Source organism: Microchirus variegatus, assembly GCF_963457635.1.
Source record: "Microchirus variegatus genome assembly, chromosome: 15".
NCBI lineage: Eukaryota > Metazoa > Chordata > Actinopteri > Pleuronectiformes > Soleidae > Microchirus > Microchirus variegatus.
Genome location: NC_139816.1, coordinates 14,136,042 through 14,157,617, shown reverse-complemented (window position 1 = coordinate 14,157,617; position 21,576 = coordinate 14,136,042). Strand labels below are relative to the sequence as shown.

At 41.3% G+C, this 21,576-nt stretch overlaps 1 protein-coding gene across 1 annotated transcript in view; it reads right to left on the bottom strand.

The window, feature by feature from the left end:
* Window positions 1–21,241, bottom strand: part of mllt10 (MLLT10 histone lysine methyltransferase DOT1L cofactor) — a gene marked incomplete at its 5' end in the record, with an annotated part of 38,864 nt that extends 17,623 nt beyond the window's left edge. The window contains 11 exon segments of the mRNA XM_083901401.1: window positions 629–1,108; window positions 1,591–1,809; window positions 2,562–2,907; window positions 3,091–3,189; window positions 8,141–8,227; window positions 11,526–11,619; window positions 11,906–12,009; window positions 12,137–12,246; window positions 14,082–14,136; window positions 17,565–17,644; window positions 21,079–21,241. Coding sequence (XP_083757527.1) covers window positions 629–1,108; window positions 1,591–1,809; window positions 2,562–2,907; window positions 3,091–3,189; window positions 8,141–8,227; window positions 11,526–11,619; window positions 11,906–12,009; window positions 12,137–12,246; window positions 14,082–14,136; window positions 17,565–17,644; window positions 21,079–21,241 — 1,837 coding nt within the window.
* Window positions 21,242–21,576: the final 335 nt, after the last annotated feature.

The following is a 21,576-nucleotide window of genomic DNA, read 5'->3' as shown; positions in this document are numbered from 1 at the left end:
TAAAGACAGTTGCCAAGCAACTGAACATGATGAGGAAAGAAAAAAAAAAAACATTCTCGCCACTTACACGTGTGTGAGAAAATAACACATAGACCTGCACTCTGACACATACAGATGCACACAAGGAGCCAATTACAAAGGTGTGTCAAATCTTTGCTGTCTGTGATTAGTAATGCTAATACCTTCCAGCACGGGGGGAATCTTTTGTTAAATTCATCAGCATTTCTTGGAGGGAAGAAAAACACACAGACATAAAAAAAAAAATCAAAAAGTCAGGATCTGAATTTTAAAAACAAGAACTGCCACAACAATGCCACTCATAAGGCACTTCCCTTCGGCTCACATGTGACACTATGGTGGTGAGCACAAAGGAGCACACCGATTTTGTTTAATGGGCTAATAAATCTTGACTTAATCTAATAGTGGAGTTCTTTGCCTCATTTTTGCTGCCCACAATAATTAATTTCTGTTTATTTGCTTTGCGAAAAGCCAAACTGTGAAGATAATTACAATTTCTGAAGACATTACAGGGAAATCTGGGAAGATATTTCTCTTTCTTGGATCTGTGAAACCTGAACGCAAAATGTTTTTGAGCTTTAAGTGTGTTATGTTTTTGTGTCTTCCTCACCTGCTCCAGTGGTTGTGGAGCTATTGTTGCTTTGCAGACTCCCATTCCTGAGAAGTGACGGGGACTTCTGCATCCCACTGCCGACACCCATGACCCCCAGCCCCCTCTCTCCTCCTCCTCCTACACCGACTCCTAATCCACTGCTGGAAACTAAGCCTGGCCGGCCCGGGAGCGTCGTGGATGAAGAAGAGGAAGGAGAGGAAGGGGAGGAGGAGGTATTGGCTGTCGTGGAGGTAGGGAGAGTCAGGGAGGGCGCTGGCTCCGAGGGCTTCACATCCGTGGTGAAGCAAGGTCCAAATCTGTTTCGCCAGTTGCCCTTCTTTTTCTTCTTAACCCCGTCCTCCCCTCCTCCTGCCACTGCTCCAACGATGCCTTGCCCTGAGCTGGTGGGCTGGGGCCGTTTGTATCCAGCAGACCCACTGAGGCTTGTCGTCTCATTCGCTGTGTGACTGTGGGAATTCTCGTATAGTTTCCCACCCACTGCAATGATAAGAAAGCAGAGCAGAATATTTAAGCATAATGTTGGAGGTCTTTTGGTGCTTTGCTGCAGTTTATTGAAATGAGAGGCATTAAGGAAACAACTAAAGGAGCACATAGGTTTGCTTTGTCAGTTAAAAAATTATTATTAAGGCAAACTGTTTTTTTTTTTTCATTATGATTTAATCTGACAATTATTTATACAAGTGTGATGAATTGTGTTGTCGAGAAAATGTCAAAGAATTACAGACTAAAAAGTGTTTGCCATCAGCATTGTTCCTGAACGCACTTTATGTGTTCATCCATGGGTTAAATGCAGAGGTAAAATTCACTGGAGTGAGAATATGACTAATTCGAAGGCCTGGTTCACACTGGCTGCATGTCTGCTGCCTCTCACTCGTGTGTTTCCCCATGTGGGTGTGACTAAAATGACTAAACTGACAGTTATCTGTGGACCCTCCTTTCCTAATAACTATCTTTCTCACCTGCAGAAGCCGTAGTAGCTGACATGAGGGAACCAAAAAGCGTAGTAGTTCCCTCCGAAGCTCCGCCCTCTGAGCTCGGCTTTACAAGGCAGCTGCTGAAAGACGGCGGGGAGGAGAAGGTAGTTCCACCCCCGGGACGTAACGATGAATCAGAGAAACTTAGGAAGTCTGAAGAGGAAGGGGCAGACGGCATCTTGCTGGCACTGGTCAACAGGAGGCCTGGGAGAAAGACAGACACTCGGAAAATTGAGACAATAAAGTGAAGATAGGAACGGACAAACAAAAGAGGCCAAACGTAAGAGGAGGAGGCAAGAGAGGAAACAGCTTAGAAGTTTCCATACGTCTCTCATTGCCATCATCATGGGAGCGGCAGGAGCAAGATAACCACATTAAGGACTTTATCTGCTCTGCGCTTTCTATCTGCTCTTCAGTCAGACATCCCTCATCCTGTAGTCCTCCCATGTAAGAGAGCAAAACCTCACACACAAACACACATCTGAAGAGGGATTTTTCAAGGTACTGATAGTACAAAACACAAGAGCTTGGTGTGAGCAATGACTCTATTCAAGCCTTGACCTCCACACATGTTCTGTATATGTGTGTGTGTGTGTGTGTGTGTGTAGGGGGGGGCAACTCTGTCTGGGAATAGAGACATTGCAGGAGCCAGAGGCAGTCGAGACGAAACACTCTTATCATGGGGGCAAACACTACAAGTCTGGTGTCTGGCCAAAAAAAATGCAGCCAATGACACAGCATACACACACACGCAGAAATACATGCATCACACTCTTGTTTGGGCTTTAATATCATGGCAGTAATTTTGAATTGTGCTGCAGTTGCAATAGTTAAGTCTGCTAGTAGAACGGCAACGCCAGATGATTTGTCACTGTGCTTCCATTTTTCTAACTGCTGGGTTAATTCCCTACAGTGGGAAAATTAACATACGAGACCATTTGGAGTCATCAATTTACCTTGGTGGAAAGGCCCGGTGGAGGCAGAGGCAGATGTGGAGGAGGTTGCCATGGTGACCATGGCAGAGGGAAGGGGTTTCCCTGAGGAGGTGAGAGACTTGCGGCCACCCCTCTGTCCCGCTGTGTGATTTCCGCCAATATTCTTCTTGTTCTTCATCTCGGAAGCCACTTTTCCAGTGTCAGCAACCAAACTGTCTTTAGAGCTGCCACTGGGGTGAACAGAAGACACTTCCTGGAAGTTGGCGTTGGTGAAACGGGCACTGCCATCATCAAGTCGCTTCTGTGAGGAGGCAGGCAGAGAGGTGACGCCTCCCACTGAGCCGCCGCCACCGCTGCTATTGTAGGTCTGGAGGAGGAAGGTAAGGAGGACAATATAAAAACAACAATGGTTGAACAGAAAGGGAGGAGAGAAGAAGTTCATCGGGATGGGTGAGTGACACAGAAGAATAGCAACAAAGGTCTCAACGTAAAGGAAAAAAAGACAACCAGATCCTCCTGCCCAGTCACAGGAGTAAATGAATGCCCTCACCTTGTCTGGAACCATAATGTTTGGAAGGACAAGGGATGGCGACATGTCCATAGAGGTCTTCTTGTGTTTTGGTTTGTGCCTGTCTCGCTCCTTGTGTTTCTGCGTAAGGAGAACAGGAAAAAAAAGAGAAAAACAAGTGAAATGTTGGCTGATGCTGCTTAACACATGGCACAGTGAAGAGAGTAATAAATGGTGACAGAGGGAGAGAGAAATATCCAACCATGCGCACAATGAAACCATGAGAGAAAAACAGGGAAAAAACTCAAGTGTTCTGTGGAAGATTACAACCAAAGAGGGCAAAAAAAACATTAGAATATAGGCAATGAAGAGGGATAGAGTTTGTGTGTGTGTGTCTGTGCATGTGCATGTTTGTTTTTGGTCAAGAGAAACAAGAGAGAAAGAGGGAGCATTACATTTCAAAGGCTCAGCCTGAGATGAAAGCGTGGAGATCCACTAACACAAAGAGAGTGATGGAAGAGAGACAAAAAGAGGACAGGAGGAATTCAGCTGCAGTTTAGTGCCGAGTGTGTCTAAGTGCCCTGTGATGAAGCGCACAAGGTCTCATTGTTTCATCCAATCATATCTTCCTCCTCGAATGATCACAGCTCAATTTAAAACCTTGCTAACACACACAGGCACACACACTCTCTACCACCCTCCTCTCACACGCCTGAGGTGGCGACTGGGTGCCAACGCATTTACACCTCACATGCGCACCCTGCACTCCTGACACCTCTCCATATGTGCGTACAAGCATACAGGTGCACATACGCTCACAAACACAGTTTAACATGGGCCCTTGTATGTATCTGCCTCGAGAGACACACACTTGGATATATGCAGAAAATATGCAGTGGTCCTGGGAGACATCACGAGATGCAACGAGCCAGTGATGCTTAATGTTGTGACAACTCAGAACCACCTGAAACTGCCCCCCCCCCATATTTTTTTTGCTCCTAAAGGGTCTGGTTGGGGAGTGACTGCATGGAGCTTGGTGACAGTTAAGCCAGACTTCCTGTGTGCGTGTGGCGGTTAACAGACATCACCAGCCAAATCAGGAGATCGCAGCCTCGCTGTAAACCCTCTCCGCACGCCAGCTTCCGCTTATGCCGACACTCTGGGGTCGGAAAGAAAAACGTTGCAGAGTTTGGTTCACGTGTAAATTTGTGGGTCGATGATGTAAACTTCAAAACGGGCAGTAAGTGTTGATTTGTTTCATTAACTATTCTTTCTTCTTTTTTTAAATGGAGGAGGCAAAGGGAGGTGAATTGCATTTTATCAAAACACAAACATAATTTTAATTTAGGGTTAAACACAAAGAGTAAATTAAAAAAATAAAGAGGCTAAATTATTTTTTTAAAGCAAGTTAGTTTTTAGCCGGTTCATATTCTGCTGATCAGTTTTGCTTAATTTACATTTAAAAAATGGCCGCCGCAGAACAACATGTAATGTGATTTTTTTGCAGCAATCCCACTAAAATATTGGCAAACTGGCTACAAATGAGTTATTTTATTTATAAAAAAAATGGCATCTTCTACAAAAAAATAAGAAGTTATATCAGAGAGGGAGAGGCAGAGTCAGAAGGAAAGAGACAAAGAGAGAGAGTTAAATTCTTTTGGATTCCCTTGTTGTTTTTCATTAACATTCCAGATGTAGGTGTTGATGGAGAGGCTGAGCCACACACACACAGAAGGACCCATAGCACCGGGCGTGGGAAACAAAACACACACACAATGTAACCCTGACACAATCTTATCAATCAGGTCAATTGATTATACAGGCAGAGACACAAATCCTTTCTGTGTGTCCTCTCCCCTCTTTCTCTGTCACTGACCATTAGCAGCCTGATCATTTGACATGTCTGAAAGCTCTTTGAGACTGTGTGGGGTAAATATGAGTGGTGGCAGAGGATGAGGGCTCCGTCTATTTATCAACACGGCCCCTGAACAATGTGTGCAAGAATCCCCTCCGTCAGTGTCGACTGCTCATCGTGGGGCTCTGGACTGGGGAAAACCACTATTCTATATAGGGTCTCAAAACCGGACTATAGATCACAGCATAGAATTTATATATATATATATTTTTTTTTTATTTTATTTTTTTTTAAATCTGCCATTTTTTCAATCCATAGATGATCATTTTGCTCATATATATATATAACTAAATATATATAAATATATATATATTTACACACACACACACATGCATACATATATACACAATATATATCAAATATTAAACTAATAATATAGATAAAATAAAATAATTGTTCTATTAATATTTTAAGTTATCCACAAAAAAAATTTACAACTTGCATGCGGCACAGGCAGAGCACAGCCTTTTAGCTTAAGTTAATATGTTTTAAATGCTTCACATTTCAACACAATGGCCTCGGGAGGAAAACGGGGGGGGGGACTTGACACAGGAGGGATGGAGGGGGGTGAGGAAAGGTGAGGGAAGATGGAGAGAAACGAAGGAACAGGAAGTAGGGGGGAAAATAATCCGCCCTGACCTGGCAGGAATTCCCCTGTGCAGTTTCCTGCAGGATTTCTGACCAGCCATTGTGTGGTTGTGTGTGTGTGTGTGTGTGTGTGTGTGTGTGTGTGTGTGTGTGTGTGTGTGTGTGTGTGTTTGTGTGTGTGTGTGTGTGTGTGTGTATGTGTGTGGGGGGGGGGGGGGGGGGGGTGTGTGTGTGTTTGCTGCAGGCGCTTTTCTCTGAGCAGCCAGTGTGGGGGATCTTTTAGCCCGTGCTGTAGTTTGACTGCAGGGTCTAACATGAGGTGGGTTTACATCTGAGCCTCCAAACCACAAGACAAATGCATGTGCTACGCACACTCACACACACATGCACAAGCTCACTGATCTCTGATCCTGCAACGTCGATTGAGTGTGTGCATGTGTGTCTGTCAGTGAGTGAGGCAGGCAGTAAGAACAAAGGGCAGGGCAGTGGGACCAAAGTATATGGACAAAAGCATCTCTCGCTCTTTCACTCACGCTCATTCACACACACACACACACTCACACACTACTGAGACTTCAGTCAAAAATCTAAACTACGTGTCATATGAGGCTCTGTATTTTTAGAAATAAAAACGGTCATTGATTTTTTATTTTTTACATAAATATGGATGATGATGTGCAAAAGCTGCAAAGTTGGTCGTTCACATATTATGAAATGCACAAATTAGCCACTTATCTGGCTGAACAGCCTGAAATAAAAAAAAAGGGGGGGGGCCCTTATTAAGTTCATGTTACAGAAAGTTATAGATTTGTATTGACTTTTTACTGGATGATTGTGTACATGTTTTGTAGAAACAGTTACCACAACAAATCATACGATTTACAGATCTTTATCAGCAAAATGCAGTCCTGCTCAGTTTTATTGATATTGTTTGTCTTTTTATTTGATATTCTGATGCGTTGTAAAATGATTTGACCCAAAACTAATCACAGCAAAGCCTCTGTACAGAAAAAGCAGCCAATGAGCTTGCAGAGGAGACATTTTCTTCCACAGCAGCCTCTTGTGATATTTCAAATACTGCAGATTTAAAGCATTCCTTTCATAAATTGATTTTTCCAGGGCACTTAGGGTGCGCTGTGCAGCTGCATTATGTAGAACATCATAAATATCAGGAACAGATGGAGAGTGTCTTTGATGACTGATTGTAACTGTGAACAAACTTGATTGAGATGTAACTGTATACAACTGTCTGTTGCACTGTGAGTTTTATCTTTGAGCATACACACGGGGAGTTTAGGACATTTTCTTTTCATTTTATCTGACAAGCGTCTTCCGTTTGTTCTGCACATACTTGATAAAAGTTCACACCAACTTTGGTGGGTTCCTCTTCATTCCATCTAGCCATTAATGACTCAATAGAGCTACAGCTTAGCGTAGTGACTCCTTTTACATTCAGGTTTTTGCTCTTATTCCATTTAAAGCATTCTTATAAATCAGTTTATACAGCGAATGAAACTCAACAGTTAATTCATATTCGAGTTTTCATGCAGCTGGCCATTGTTCCATTTTGTTTCTTTGCATCAAAAGGAGACTTTAAAGCCCACATTTTCCCAGTGGTGCGGGACTTGTTTGGAGCAAAGCGTCACACTTAAGATGACTTCATCCAGCTCATTTAAAAAGGTCAAACCTGTGCATATCCAGAAAACATTTATACACAGACTTTTCATAATGCTTAAATCCAGGTGTGTATCTAATTCAGTGCACATGTATGAACTTTTACTCCAGCCTTGAAATCTGCTTTCTATTTGTTCGACGGACAATACAAAGAGGGGACAGTAAACAGACGACAGGATGTGTAAAATCTGTGTTGTATTCAACCAAGGTCTAAATAATACAAATAAATCCTGTGTCTTCATCAGAAATGCTGTTTTCATTCATTTTCAAACGCTGCCAGGTTCAGAATAATGCGATCTATGTAAAAGTACTAATTATTGTGATCACAAGAGTCAAGAAAATCCTTGTTTTAAGATCATATATTTGATTTAGTCCACAAAATTCCATTACGCATTATATATAATGCTAAATGATATCTTTATACATCAGGACAGGCAAAAAAAATGAAACATGTGACTTGACACCTCCTGTAAATCCTGATTTTACGCAGCCTGTGATTACATGTTCTGGTAACATGCGCGACTGATTAAGTCACACTGATGTAGTGTTCACGAGAGGCTGAGAAGGTGTTCTTCGGTCATACGAACCATAAATGCAACTGATGGTGGGTTTACATCATCATTTGTTTGCTTAAATCCTTCCAACATGAAGTCTCTGCAGTACAAAGCTACTTTGATGTGAACATTGGTCTAAATAAACAAAGCATACCCCTAATTTTGCTTGTTAATTAAAAAACTGTATGAAAAGAGACTCAATGATATAAAAGCCACCGGCAATGATGATTGATTACTGGTTTTGCTGCATATTGGCCTGTCCCTCCACAATGTGATCATGTAACAGTGAGGACATTTTGTCTGTTTGTTTGTGGTGGAGTCACATGGAGAGGGTAAGGTCTGATGATGGCCATCTTACCTAGTTGTCCTTGTGTGGGGGTAAATCCATACATTGAGAGGAAGAGTCACTTAAGCTTTGACACCTACTACCACGGCCCCTGCGCCTTCGCTAAAAAAGGTAAAGAGGAACTCCAGGTTACTGGATGAAGTCCACAGAAAAGTGACTAAAAAAATCTATTTGAAAAAATAAATAAATAATAGTGCTGGGCATGTTAACAGCGGTTAACCGTGTTAGCTGTGTCAACGTTAACGCACATTAAACATGGCGCGTTTCCATGACGACTGAGCAGAAAAAGACGCGCATGACGTCATGTGTACGTGCTGCGGCACAGGAGTCCAGGCACGCTTAGCCGCTATCTCCTTTAGCGCCACTAGAGGCATGCGTTAATGGAAACGTGTGCGTTAATGTTGACGCCGCGAGCGCCGTTAACCGATGTTAATGTAACCAAAAATTAAGATGTTAATTTTACCAAAATGTTGATTGTATGAATATTAAATTAAAAAAAATGTAGGATGCCACTGTAATAAATTAAACTTTGATCAATTATAGTTCCAATGAAGACAAGAAGGCCCTCTTCATGCACCTAACCATCACTAAACCACAAAAACAATTGTATGTACTTTGTTTAATTGTCATTTTAAAACCCCTTTGCCAAAACATGGATCTCATGACTCACTGAGGAACACTTATGAGGGGTCTTGGCTATCCATGTAGGACAAACCAGCTTGCTCTCATTTTAATTATCTTTTGTGATCAAGAGTACATATGGTACTTGGTCATATTACAGCAATATTATCTTTTTAAAACACAGATCAAGGCTGGGGTTTATCCCGCTGTTTTTTTTGTTTTTGTTTTTTTTTTACTGTAGAGATCTGTGAGCCGGAATCAAGTTTCTTTTGGCAACTCATGATTAACTCAGAGAGTCAGCTGGGATGAATCCTCCTCAGTCCAGCAACAGAAACACAAGGTCTAAATCTGAATTTTCAAGTTAACACGCTGTATTTTGGCAAGCATAAAAGAGTTTATGTTGACAGCTATTGCTGAACAACACTCTCCTTTAAAGAACACACCACCCAACTTTACTGAACAAGTTGCATCAAGAGCAGCTGATGACATACAGTTCAATGCATATAACATGATTTGTCCGGTCCAGACACAGAAGGCAGCTACAACAATATGAAGTTGTGTCATACAAACACCAAGTCTACATAATTGGGTACGTTAAGCCGATACATCAATGACAGCGTTCACACTTCTTGGAAACAAAGGGAAAATTATTCTTATATTGTCTTGATGAAACCAGTGGCCAAATTGAAATTTCCCTGCAGTCCAGACTACACAACAGATAATTTAAGTTTGAAATTAGATTTGGCGACTGACTGAGACAAGTCAAATACCATATGTTGCTAACATGGCGTAAACATCCATCAAGTGGTATTTTATGAAACCCTCTCTGCTAATAACATTGCATTCTTCATCATTGATTCCCTCTCTTCCATTCCTGTCATCCATACAATCCCGGCTTAATGACATTATGCCCCGGCATCCAAAGCCATTCATACACGATCAATATAACAGCATGAGTCTTTCCATCAGTGTGTGTTAACATCTCAAAATGTCATCTGCTTGTGTGTGCGTGTGTGTGTGCGTTGACACTGTAAACTCTGTCCTGTTTTTCCATCCTAACAGATATCCAGAAATCAAAGTTCTTGTTTCTTGTAAAGGGGAAACACAATCTGAAACTCAGTAGTCAGTTGGAAACATCACTTTTGTATCGACAAGTGGTTTCCAACCTTTTTTTTGGTGAATTGCAAGAGTGAATTTGGCTTGAAAGTGAATTCTGTTATACATCTTTGAGATATCAATCATGATCAATATACAGTATAGAACATATATGAAAGGCGGAGACTTCCACAGACAAAGCAGGCAATGACTGTGGACAACTGTTCTCAAGACCAGATAAAAAGACTGATTTTTTTCCTAATCGTTTAATCTGTCGATTATTTTCTCGAGTAATCGTTTGGTCCATAAAATGTCAGAAAACATTAAAAAACAATCAGTGTTTGTCAAACCTGGAAATTATTCCGTTTTATTGATTCCTTTCTTTTATCGAGCAAAGAAATGAAAAAAAAAATCACATTTAACAAGCTAAAACAATCAGAAATCTTGTTTTAACAATGAAAAAGCTTCAAGCTGATTAATCTATTGTCAAATTGGTTGGCGATTAATTTAGTAATCGATTCGTAATCTATTAATTGTTTCAGCTCTGGTCAGATGCATATTTAATTCATATTCGCCAATATTTTGCACGTCTATGCTATGCAGAGTTTGACAGCAATAACCTCATACTACATTTATTTAAATTGAAACCACATCGTTATCTTTTAAAAACAAAGACAACACTACGGCCCCGGCTTACCAAATAATAATAATACGCGACACACTGTCAGCAGAGGCAGTTGGTGAACAAAGAACACAATAACTGAAATAGAGTTTCCCCAAAATCCTGTTCAACCCTGCAATAAAAATCAGACTCAGAAGGATGCCATCTAGCACCTGCCTCCAAACTGTCTGAGCCCAGTCTGGCTTTAGAACCAATTCACAAGAGAGGAGAGTATAATGGGCCAGTGTCGGAGAGATTAGGGGAGACCGGAAAGGTGGGAGGAACAGTTGGAAAGTTGCGAGAGGTGGGGAGAACACAGGTTGGATAGAGGTGAGCCGCAAAGGTGTGTACTGGTCCAGAGAGAAAGAAAGCAAGCGATGATAAAATAATTGAAAGAGAGGATGAAGCAACACAGAAGCATCAGGGTGGCTGATGTTTCTCAGGTTGGCTTTTTCCCTTTCTTCAGCCAGGGAAACCGTGAGATAATTGAGAGGAGAAGCTGACAAGGAAGGAAAGACTGCGATGGAGAGAGTGATGCTCAAGGGAAGGACAGATGAGAGACGCAAATTTGGAAAGAGATTAGAGAAGTTACAATGGCAAGAAGATATGCGTGGCAACAGAGAACTGCCAAGACAAAAGGTATTTTTTGTGTCTACGGTCAACAGATAAATGTATGAGTGCGTCATGTCTGTAAGATCAGTGTCAGAATAAACACATAATAAATCAACCTAATTGTTAATAGATATGTGACCTTAAAATCTAGAAAATACAATTATAGCTATATAAACCAAACACTACGACCCAGTTCTTTGGGAGGAGAGAGAAGAACTATGTGACTCACAGTTTGAAGGAGTCTAAAACAAGTTCATTATCAAACTCTAGCACGCTAGCAGTTTAAATTTGTCCTCAAATGAGGAGAAACAAATCAAGGCTACAAATACATTTTATATATGAGAAGATTGAAACACTATCTAATGATGTGTGAAATGAAAAGATTAGTATTTAGAGTATTAGGACACTTACCAACTTGCTGTGGTGGTATTTGCAATATCCACAGTACTTGACATTGTCTGCATCCGATCCTTGCTCCTCACATAACAGCCCTGCAAACTGGGCGCTGTGGCAGAGAATAAAAATGAATGATATTGATATTGATGATACGATGATAGAATAGAAAAGGGTTCAAAAAATTTTAAAGCACAAGTACTGTAATAGCAGCAAGAAAAATGAACATGAAGAAATAAGAGATGTACACAAAAGTGGCATAACATCTAATCTATGCTTTCCGATTATTTTTTTTTTTTTTACCAGACAGCATAGCAAATGTACAAATATTTACATGAATTAGGAAGCAAGAGTGAATTTTTGTTTTAACGAGAGTATGTGATGTGAGCAGGTCTTACCATGTGACGTGAAAGGCCTGCCTGCAGCCATGTTTGTTGCAGGTCATACACGCTCCTGTGGCTGCTTTACTTTCTCTACCCTGGTCCTCACAGATGTAACACGTCTATGCAGACAGGTAAACACACACACAAACACAAAGTCAGAGAACCCAAATTATTTCAATGACAAACTCAGTTTCTCTTAATTTCATTGTGCGTTTGTGTTTTTCTAGGACGAGGAAATGTGGTTACCTTGTTGTAGCGATCATGAGGCACAGATTGGAGTACTATGGGCTCCATTGTGGAGACATTAGCAAACTCCACCTCTGGTATGTAAAGGGCACAAACTACATGGGCCCATCCTGCAAAGACAAGAACAACCATGAGCCACTGCATAAACACAAAAACATCGATCAAAACGACAAATTAAATTTTTGTCAGTTTATGAAACTATTGTTTTAAAAGTAAAAGTGAGGTTTATCTCGCACATTTGATTTGAGTTACAGGTTTTACCTGTGAGCTACAGAAAAACCAGGTGATGGAATTGTGGGAGGCATAACCTGAGGCATGCTGCTCCATACATCACTTACAGAATAACAAAAAAAAAACACAAAAAAACGCATTTATCTAAGCATTCTTTGGAGCTGTAACTCATCATATTCAACTTTGAATCCCAACTCTTTAATTTGCAAAATTGGTAGTTAATCTATTTAAGTAGCCATTTATTGAGCCCTGACACACGCACAGCTGCCTGTCAGCGAAGACAAACTGGGGGCGGCAGGATGACAGCAGGGCATGGTGGAGTGGCAGCAGAATTGACGACAGGCTGAGGAGGAGCTGGAGGAGGTGAACGGGAGGTCAAATGGAAGTGGGAGTCCCCTGCCATGCTGGAGGTGTCTGTTTTTCCCCATAGCAGCAACGAAAACAGGCTTAAACTTACAGTTGAACCCCTGACCTGCCTTTGACCTGGTGAGCAGGACAGGGGGAGGAGGGCAGAGGGCGGGACGGAGGGGAGGTAGCGGGTGTGAAATGGGGGCATGTTGTTGTTTTGAAGTCCCTCCAAGAATCTGGAAGAGGCCTATAAAACAGGACTATAAAAGTGGCACGGCCTTCCTCCTCAAAGTATGCATTCACAGTCTTAACCCTCAAAAACGCAACGGAACATCGCTTCATGAATGTCCCTTTTTTCAAGACTTGATTTGAACCCGAAATGGTGGGGCATGAGTTTAAATGTTGTTAATTTGAAATGTTTCATGGTTTTAAATAAAGGGCTTTATGAACATCCAAGAAAAAAAGGACATAAAAATCATACTGTGAGTCAAAACTATTAAAACTGTGTTATAATGTTTAATGTCATTCTGTACGGATAGAGCCAATAAATAGGTATCCATATCTTATGAGGTCTGTAGCAGAGGCAAGGACAAGCAGCTGTGGACTTAATTTCTTCCTCTTGTCTTACTCCTGTGCCTGCTTAATGTTAAGATAACGGATCAAATGCCCATTTCGGACTAATCCCTTCACCCTCCCACCTGAAACAACAGCAATGAGCACACAGATCAACAAGTGGCAAGGAAATGACAAGAGCAGAGAAATGGACGGAATGGGGAAAGAGATGGCGAGAGAGAAACGTGGGAGGGAAAAAAAAGAGGAGAGTGGGGTCATGGGAAGGGTAAAATAAAAGAGAAAGTAGTAAAACGGTGTGTGTTAGTGTTGTCCTGATGCCTCCCTGCAGGCCTGGACACAATCCCACAGCTGTGCCTCTCTCTCTTTGACCGGCACACACACACACACACACAGAATATTTACAGTCTCCACCAAGCTGACCTCCCAATGAACCCAGAGCAGAGACTCCTCACAGGCCATGCACTATACCCATCCTGGCCCGCCCCCTCATAAACATACACACACACACTCACACACTCTCATAAAACACGCACTGGCAAGGACGGTACAGAGAAGCAGCTCAGACAACAAACAGAAACATAACTCTCCCAGCACGCTCACACCCCTTAAACTTGCCGGTGACATGCAATTAATGACAAAATACACAAGAAGCTCACCACCACAGATGTGTGTGTGTGTGTGTGTGTGTGTGTGTGTGTGTGTGTGTGTGTGTGTGTGTGTGTGTGTGTGTGTGTGTGTGTGTGTGTGTGTGTGTGTGTGTGTGTGTGTGTGTGTGTGGCTAGTAGGATGCTACCTCCGTTGTCTGTTCTCTTCAGCGCTCCATCTTTGTGCGGACACAGTTCACATCTCTGTGGATGAAGAAGAAACATCAGGTCAGAAACAGCAGGTCACTCATGGTGAGGTAGACACTAATGTATGACAAATCTGTCAGTTTAGTTCAAGAGTGTGAGTAAGTGAGCCCGAGATGCCCCAGCTCGGCTGTTTCCTTACTTCCAAGAATGTGCATCAGCTCTCAGTCACACAATAGGTTTTTATTTCATGCGTAATCTGCATGCGCACCGTTAATGTGACTATTCACAAGAATATTAAAAAGACGTGGTCACGTGATGTAGCCCTGCTCTGAGTCTAGGTCACAGTGTAACAGGATGTATGGAGTCATTATCAGTTTACATTTGTTAATTCACTTTTAAAGGTTGGTGCTGTGGAGCTCAGACAGGTCAACGTGAGGTCCCCACAGCAGCAGTGTGTTCAGGTCTCAAGTTATCAGGTTAATGGCGAGTGGCAGCAGGGTGTTTACAAACACTGATATTTCAGCCTGGGTTTTCATGTTAAGGTCAGTTTACAAGTAACGCTCAATCCACCTCATCTACTTCCCGTGTGTGTGTGTGCGGTATCACATGCAGTGGAGATGGAAGAGAGAAGAGGAGATAAAGGACAGAGAAAGGCTCTACACACACACACTGACCTATTATAAAACAAGTGTTGCTCCAAATGAATGGGACTACATATAATCGTTGGATAACAGCAACTGACTACGACCAAAAATATTTTTTTTTAATCAATGGTTTGCCTGACTTTATCCAAAAGCAATATACAACACTTCTAAGTGTTTTACATATAATGTTTTCAATAACCAAATGCAAATTACTTGTGTAGTAGTGTGTTCTTATTCAGTGGTGGTGCTAGTATTTGAGAATTCCAGTCTCCAGTGTGGCAACAGATGACATACTCGGGCTTCTTAGCAAAAGTAAACCAGACAGGAGAAGTCGTGTGTGAGAATCAAAGACGCCAAAACCTAATGACACTTGGCGCGGCAGCAATCTCCTTTGTTGTGTTTGATTACGCTCAATCAGGCACATGGCTTAAGTCCATGCTGACCACAAGGAGGGTTTTTGAGTACAGACAGGACTATGGGCTGAGCCACAACAGCTCAACTGAGTTTGATTTAATGTCTTGTAGATTGCAAAATTGCATTGTGTATATTAATCATGAAATTCAGTTGTGTTTTAGTTCCCTCAGCATAAACCTTTATCTGCGCCGTCAGTGTCAGTTTGTTCATCTTTTCGCACCATGCCCTTACAATCTGAAGAATATGTCCTGTATGATAAACATTATTGTAATCAAGCCAGTAAACAAAATGACATGCAAATAAAATACCTGTTATCGTCTGAACGTTCAAATCAAAATGACAGCTTGAGATGCCATTGATACGACCCTGTCCGTCAAAATGATGGACAATGAAACCTCTGGTTATTGTTGGCAGCTGACGTTGTGCGCAACGTTATTTGTGGACACACGTACAGTATAATGGAATTACCAGCCTGCAAAGCTGGACAAACACATATGCATAATCCTTCACCCAGAATGAAACATGGCACTTCATGCATCAGCTTTGATGTACAGGTTTTCCACACTTACTCTTCCCTACACACAGTCTGGCAAAGCTTGTACATGCACTTAAGTGATCTGGTTATCGTCAGATTTCTGCCATAAATTCAATGCTGCGGGGCTTTGTAAATGGGTTAAGAGGTTAAGGAAAACCTGGTTATAATGCTAAACTTTGCTCTGTGTGCACATGATTCATACAGCATGGAGGCACATCATACCACACTCATTTGATCTAACCTTTACATAGAGCTGCATGCAAAAAGTTTGGGAACCCTAGGGCAAAATCCATGTGTTATAGATTTCTGAGGTGAAAAGAAATACTTAACACACCAAGCACAAATCTTAACCAAACCGGTCATCAAATCTTACTGTACTGCTACGATTTATGTATTTCGGTCACATGCTACAATTCTGGTTTCATTTTATAAATACAATTTGTAAAATGCTATACTATGCATGAAACATTTAAAGCTCAAGTTTTTGGTGCAACTGTCGTATTTACTTTTCACGTCAAAAGGCAGCAAAACATGTTTAATGTGCCCAACTTCGCAATTACAACTTCAATAAATTCTGCTCATGACAAAATCTTCTTAGAGGGTTCTCAAGGCCGCCATTCCAGCCATACCAGCTTGTGGCTTTTTTAACCGAGTTCTACAAATAACTCAAGTAAATTATGAAAGCTCTTTAGACCAATTCAGTACAATCATGAGCGACATGATTCAGAAATTAAGGGAAATATGAAAGCCAGCAATTCCTGCATTGAATGTTGAGTATTCAAGCTATTCCAAGGGTTTTTCTTTAAGCATTATGAAATAAAGCACTCGCTTTATGTTGCTTAAGGTCTCAGTAGACAGTGCAGACACACGACAAGATATTTTCTCAGTTGTTTTCAAAAGGCAACGGAGTAAAGTTTTTACGAGGTTGCTACAACGCTGCATTACATGGAATGGAGTTTCATGTTTTAGCTTTTTTTTATGACCTGAAGGTGATAAGATTAGATTCATCATAAACATTGTTGATGACTTTGAGTTTAAGTGATGTGCATGTCTATAGAGTTTATAGTACATTCTCTTATGCTGCAGTCACACCTTGAGATTTATTTGCACAGACAATTCAATGCACAGACATGAGTAGACTCATTTTTTTCATTGACCAGCGCAAATGGTGCGGCACATTTTCGCATCATTCGCTTTTTGCATCATTAGGTTTTTGCATCATTAGCGCCATTCGCTTGAGTGGAAAAATGTGAAATCTGACGCAAACACAAATCAGCGTTAACAAAATGCCACGTCTGTGACACAACGTTGTATCCGTGTTTAGTGGCCAGCCAGACTCAGTTGGTTCACGATGCAAGTTCACAACTGGGAGCTCTACGACACTAGAAGTTTTATCTACATAGGCCGTTTACAAAAAAGAAAAGGCTTGAAATAAACTCAGTGAGAAAGTCGGTCTATTGCCATTTTTGCGATAAACACTATCAGAAAAAATCTTGTTGCGGCGCGATGCAAATTTGAAAAAAATTGGACAGGCAATCTTTCCAGGATGTACCCCGCCTTTCGCCCTATGTCGGCTGAGATTGGCACAGCACGCCACACGACCCTCATGTGGAGAATAAAGTAGAAGATGGGTGGATGGATACAGGAAAGCACAGAAATAGTGCTTTGTGCCCATATACTTGTCATTACGGTAGTCCTCAGGACAGTAAAACGATCACAGAAAAGGACTCCCCCTGACCCAAATCCTAACTTGAACCCACTTTTGAAAAAATTAATGTCAACTGCATATCAAATCATATATCTAAAAAAGCTTTTATTTTGAAATTCTGTGTAATTTCTCAAATTGGTAAGACTCATACATGATGAATATGTAGAAAGATGGTGCGACTTACAACACGGGCCGCTCTCTCCTGAGATTCACACTTTCTGCAGAACCAGGGTCCAGTGGGCACCTGCACAATGCCATAGCAAGCTGCAGAGACAGATGAGAGCAAACATTAAAGAGGGCTATTTAAAAAAAACAAAGCAGAGCAAGTCACAAGAACCACAACAGAAACTTGCACCACAAAATGCAATTATACAACGGTAATGAAAACATGCTGAAAAACAAAAAAGATACACAAGAAACAAGCCCAAACTGTAGCATGTCTTTAATTATCACACACTATCTAGATTTGTGGCTGGAGCAGTGCTTTGATCTGACTGACTGGTGAAAACACTGCTGTTGTTTTTATAACTCTCTGCAGACAGCTCACATGGTTTGCCTGTGCTACAAAATATTTAAGCCTCTGGGACAGCGTCAGAGTCTGTGGCAATTAATTTTTAATATTAACACATATCGGCATTGAAAATGAGCGTATACTTTTTGAACTGGTTACTTCAGAAGCCGCGCCGAAAAGAGTCCACAATCGTAATTTATCCTCCCCTGCATATTTCTATAAAAAGGTCAAGGAGGGGTTTTCAGCTGTAGCAACAGCTGTATTTCTGAGGGGACTGTTGGGGGTGATTTTTTTCCTCTCGGAGCTGTGTGCATCTCAATATATTCACAATGTGCAAGCAAAGAATATGTTTTATATCTGTGTAGATTCTCCAAAAGTCAATGAATCAGTAGCAACTGGAGTGGATTTATTTAGGATGTTTCCCCTCTCAAAATGGTTCATAATCTGCATCGCAAACCCCAAAAACACAGATATTTGTTTTCACCTTGAGATAAAGGTGCCAATGCTGCAACTACCCTAAACAGTCTACCTCTTCACATTTAAAGATTACCTCTCAGCTCTCTCAGTAATCCTATGAAACACACAGCTCTAATCCAGATTTGAGAACAATGCTCAGAGGTGAGAGAGTTCAAATGAAGAAACTAGTAGCCAGACTTCAACACTAACTAGGTTATTCTGCAAAGACTGCATACCAGCTTAACAACAAATGATACCTGGTTCAACTCATTTCAATGCAATATATTTATATTCACTGTTGAGTTAATCAATGCCACATACAGTCTGGCAACACTTTGTTATTTTAGATTTTTCTCAGACTAAGAGGAGAGATCCAAGAGACAGGAAACAGGCTTTCATTCATCATTAAACATGAAACACATTGTGCATACTGCAAATGCATTGTATCCTCTACGATACAGCATGCAGTCATTATCCCTGGGTATGTGTTAAAAAAAATAGACCCACGCTCTGAATATTTACATTGTCAAGGAAAAACATTATACTGTAAGGTACCATTGATTTAAAGTAAACGCCAGAGTTGATGTAACAATGACAGCAATGCATCAGTGAAAGTACAGACTATTTACATCTGTGACACAAGTTGTACAGGACACAGTCTTTGTGTGTGTCCAGTATTAATTTGTAGTAGGACACTCGGACACTAACAGTCTCAGTGTAGCCCTCCAGTTTAAAGGTGTTTTAAGTTTGAGTATATCTTAAAATGCCAGTGTTGCCATTTTTCTATTTAAAAATGCAACATATGATACAAACATCTGTTGATTCCTATTAATCATGTGGAAAGCGTAGAATATTAAATGACACCGTTTTACATACTGAATTAATACAATTTGTTCTTACATATTATAATAAAGCTCACGCCCTATTTAAATTCTACCTGAGGTGTCTACGGTGCCATGCAAAAGCGTCAGGGGCACCACCAGCTTTGTTGTTTTTATGCATGTCAAATACTGTGATCTTTGGCATTTGGATTGGATATGATGTGACTGAAAGTTGGCCTTGTACATTAGCAAGCTGTCAATGAATTTAACTCATACAAGGTCTTGAATAAACCTGGTATAAAAGCACTTTTTCACTGCAGATATTTTCCCAGACCTGAAATAGTAGGACAAACACTGGTTTTACCACTAACATGAATTAGAATTCCAGTTTAAGAGAGAAAGGGTTGTGCTATTGTTCAAGTGCAAGGGAAGGGCACACGAAATACTTAATAGGTTTCCTGTATTTTCTGAATATGTTAAAATAAAGTAATAGATTATACTGTATACTTACTCTATGTTATCCTAATACATTGAATAAACGGCATGAAAATCTAATAAATGATCAACGACACGGTGACTAGATTTAAACCTGAGGGATATCTAACTGTCAAACTTGACAGGCTGAGAGAATATAACACTGACTTGATGTAAAATAAGACAAAATATAAAATGTTCAAATAACTACAATACTTCTATTGTCATCTACAATGTGTTTTGACAAAAAGAAAAGAAGCAATGAGAAGTGACAGGGGTGGATCAAAATATCTATTTGGTGATATATCACCGTCCTTCCTTGCGCAATACGATAAACGATACAAGAGGGCAAATGCCAATATTTGAATTAATAATTTAAGGAGCTCGAAAGTAAGACTGAAGAAGAGAGTGTTTACAGAGAAAAGAGTTATGTAAAAAGATGCTCCATTCACATTCAATACATAGGCTTTGTGCACTCTGTTCTGTATGTTGTGAAGAAATAGCAAATTCCTGCATTTTTAACTTTTCACAAACATTTCTTGTTTGATGTATCGCTAGATGATTGTCTTGCAATATATTGATTATCAGCAGAATTGTTGTATTGTGATATTATTGGTATCGTGGACCATGTATTAAGTATTGTATCGCGAGGTACCCTATGACTCCCTCCCCTCGTGATTGAGGCCAAAATTAATTCTAACAATCTAACAATTTCACTGCTCACTATTTTCCTTTTATATGGACTTACTCATGTCCTCTCAGTCCTGTGTAAGTGTCAAAACAAAAACAAACCCTTCAAATCAAACAAAATATGCTCCACGTGTCGGCAGGCTGACATGCATCATAGCTGCTGATGTTTCAAATAGTTTTCATTCTCTTGCAGAGTTTGCCAAACGGACACACCGCCGGCTGTTTAATTTGTAAACACTGGGCGACGTCATCACTCGGGTCACCGTGGGTAAGCACTGAAGCTAACGTGTAGCCATGCGAAAATACTGTTTTGCTCCTTCAACTGCTCAACAGTGTGGACTCCAAACGTGAAAACAGTGTCTAAACAGTGTTCCCCTTCCATTCATACGACAATACGGGCGAGAACGTAAGAGTTAGTGAGCTGTTTTACAGGTCAATAATACTACACCGTGCCCCGCAGGAAAGCTTGTGTTAGCAATAAAAGAAAATCACCACAACTAGAAACCGGAATTGCGTCCAATAATCAGCTACACGCTATCATCCACAACAGATTACCATTCAAATCCAGACCAGTGGACTGTCGTTGACTGGTTTAAGCCTGGCCTCAGCCTGGTGTTAGAGAGGGCAGACAGAGGAGGAGGAGGATCCACACGGAGCGCTCCATAACCTTGCAACAAGACAACGCTAACTAGTCCGTGAGCTAACTGCTAACAGCTAGCCCAGCTAGCAGCAGCAGCGCAGCTTACCTTGGTGCACAGCAACGTTGCAGCCGTGTCCGTCGCAATAAACCAGCGGGTTTTCCGCCCAGCCTCGCTCGTCTGAACACACGCAGCAACCGCCGATCATCTCCTTCATGTTATTCGTCGATAACTCGTCGTCCACCGCCAGACACCGCTCGCTGGAAACCATCTACGAAGAAAGCGGACATGCGGAGGAATACTGAGCACAATTATGCAGAAACCTTTGCCGAATGCGCCCCACTCTCCCCGGCTGCGCCGCTTTAGGTCCCGCTCGGTCGAAATGTCATGTTTTAAACGCGTTTACGTCCCTTTTCGACGTCGTTTTTTTCACCAAAACATCCACTTCACTGCACGACGGTGAGCCGCACAGAGGACCCCGTAGAGAACAGGAAATGCGTAATGACGTACGGCGCGCGTGTGTACGTGCGTGCCCTCTGACAGGAACACATCCGTGATGCGGTTGGCTCAAAGCCTTCCATGTTGGATCCACATGGCAGGAAGAGA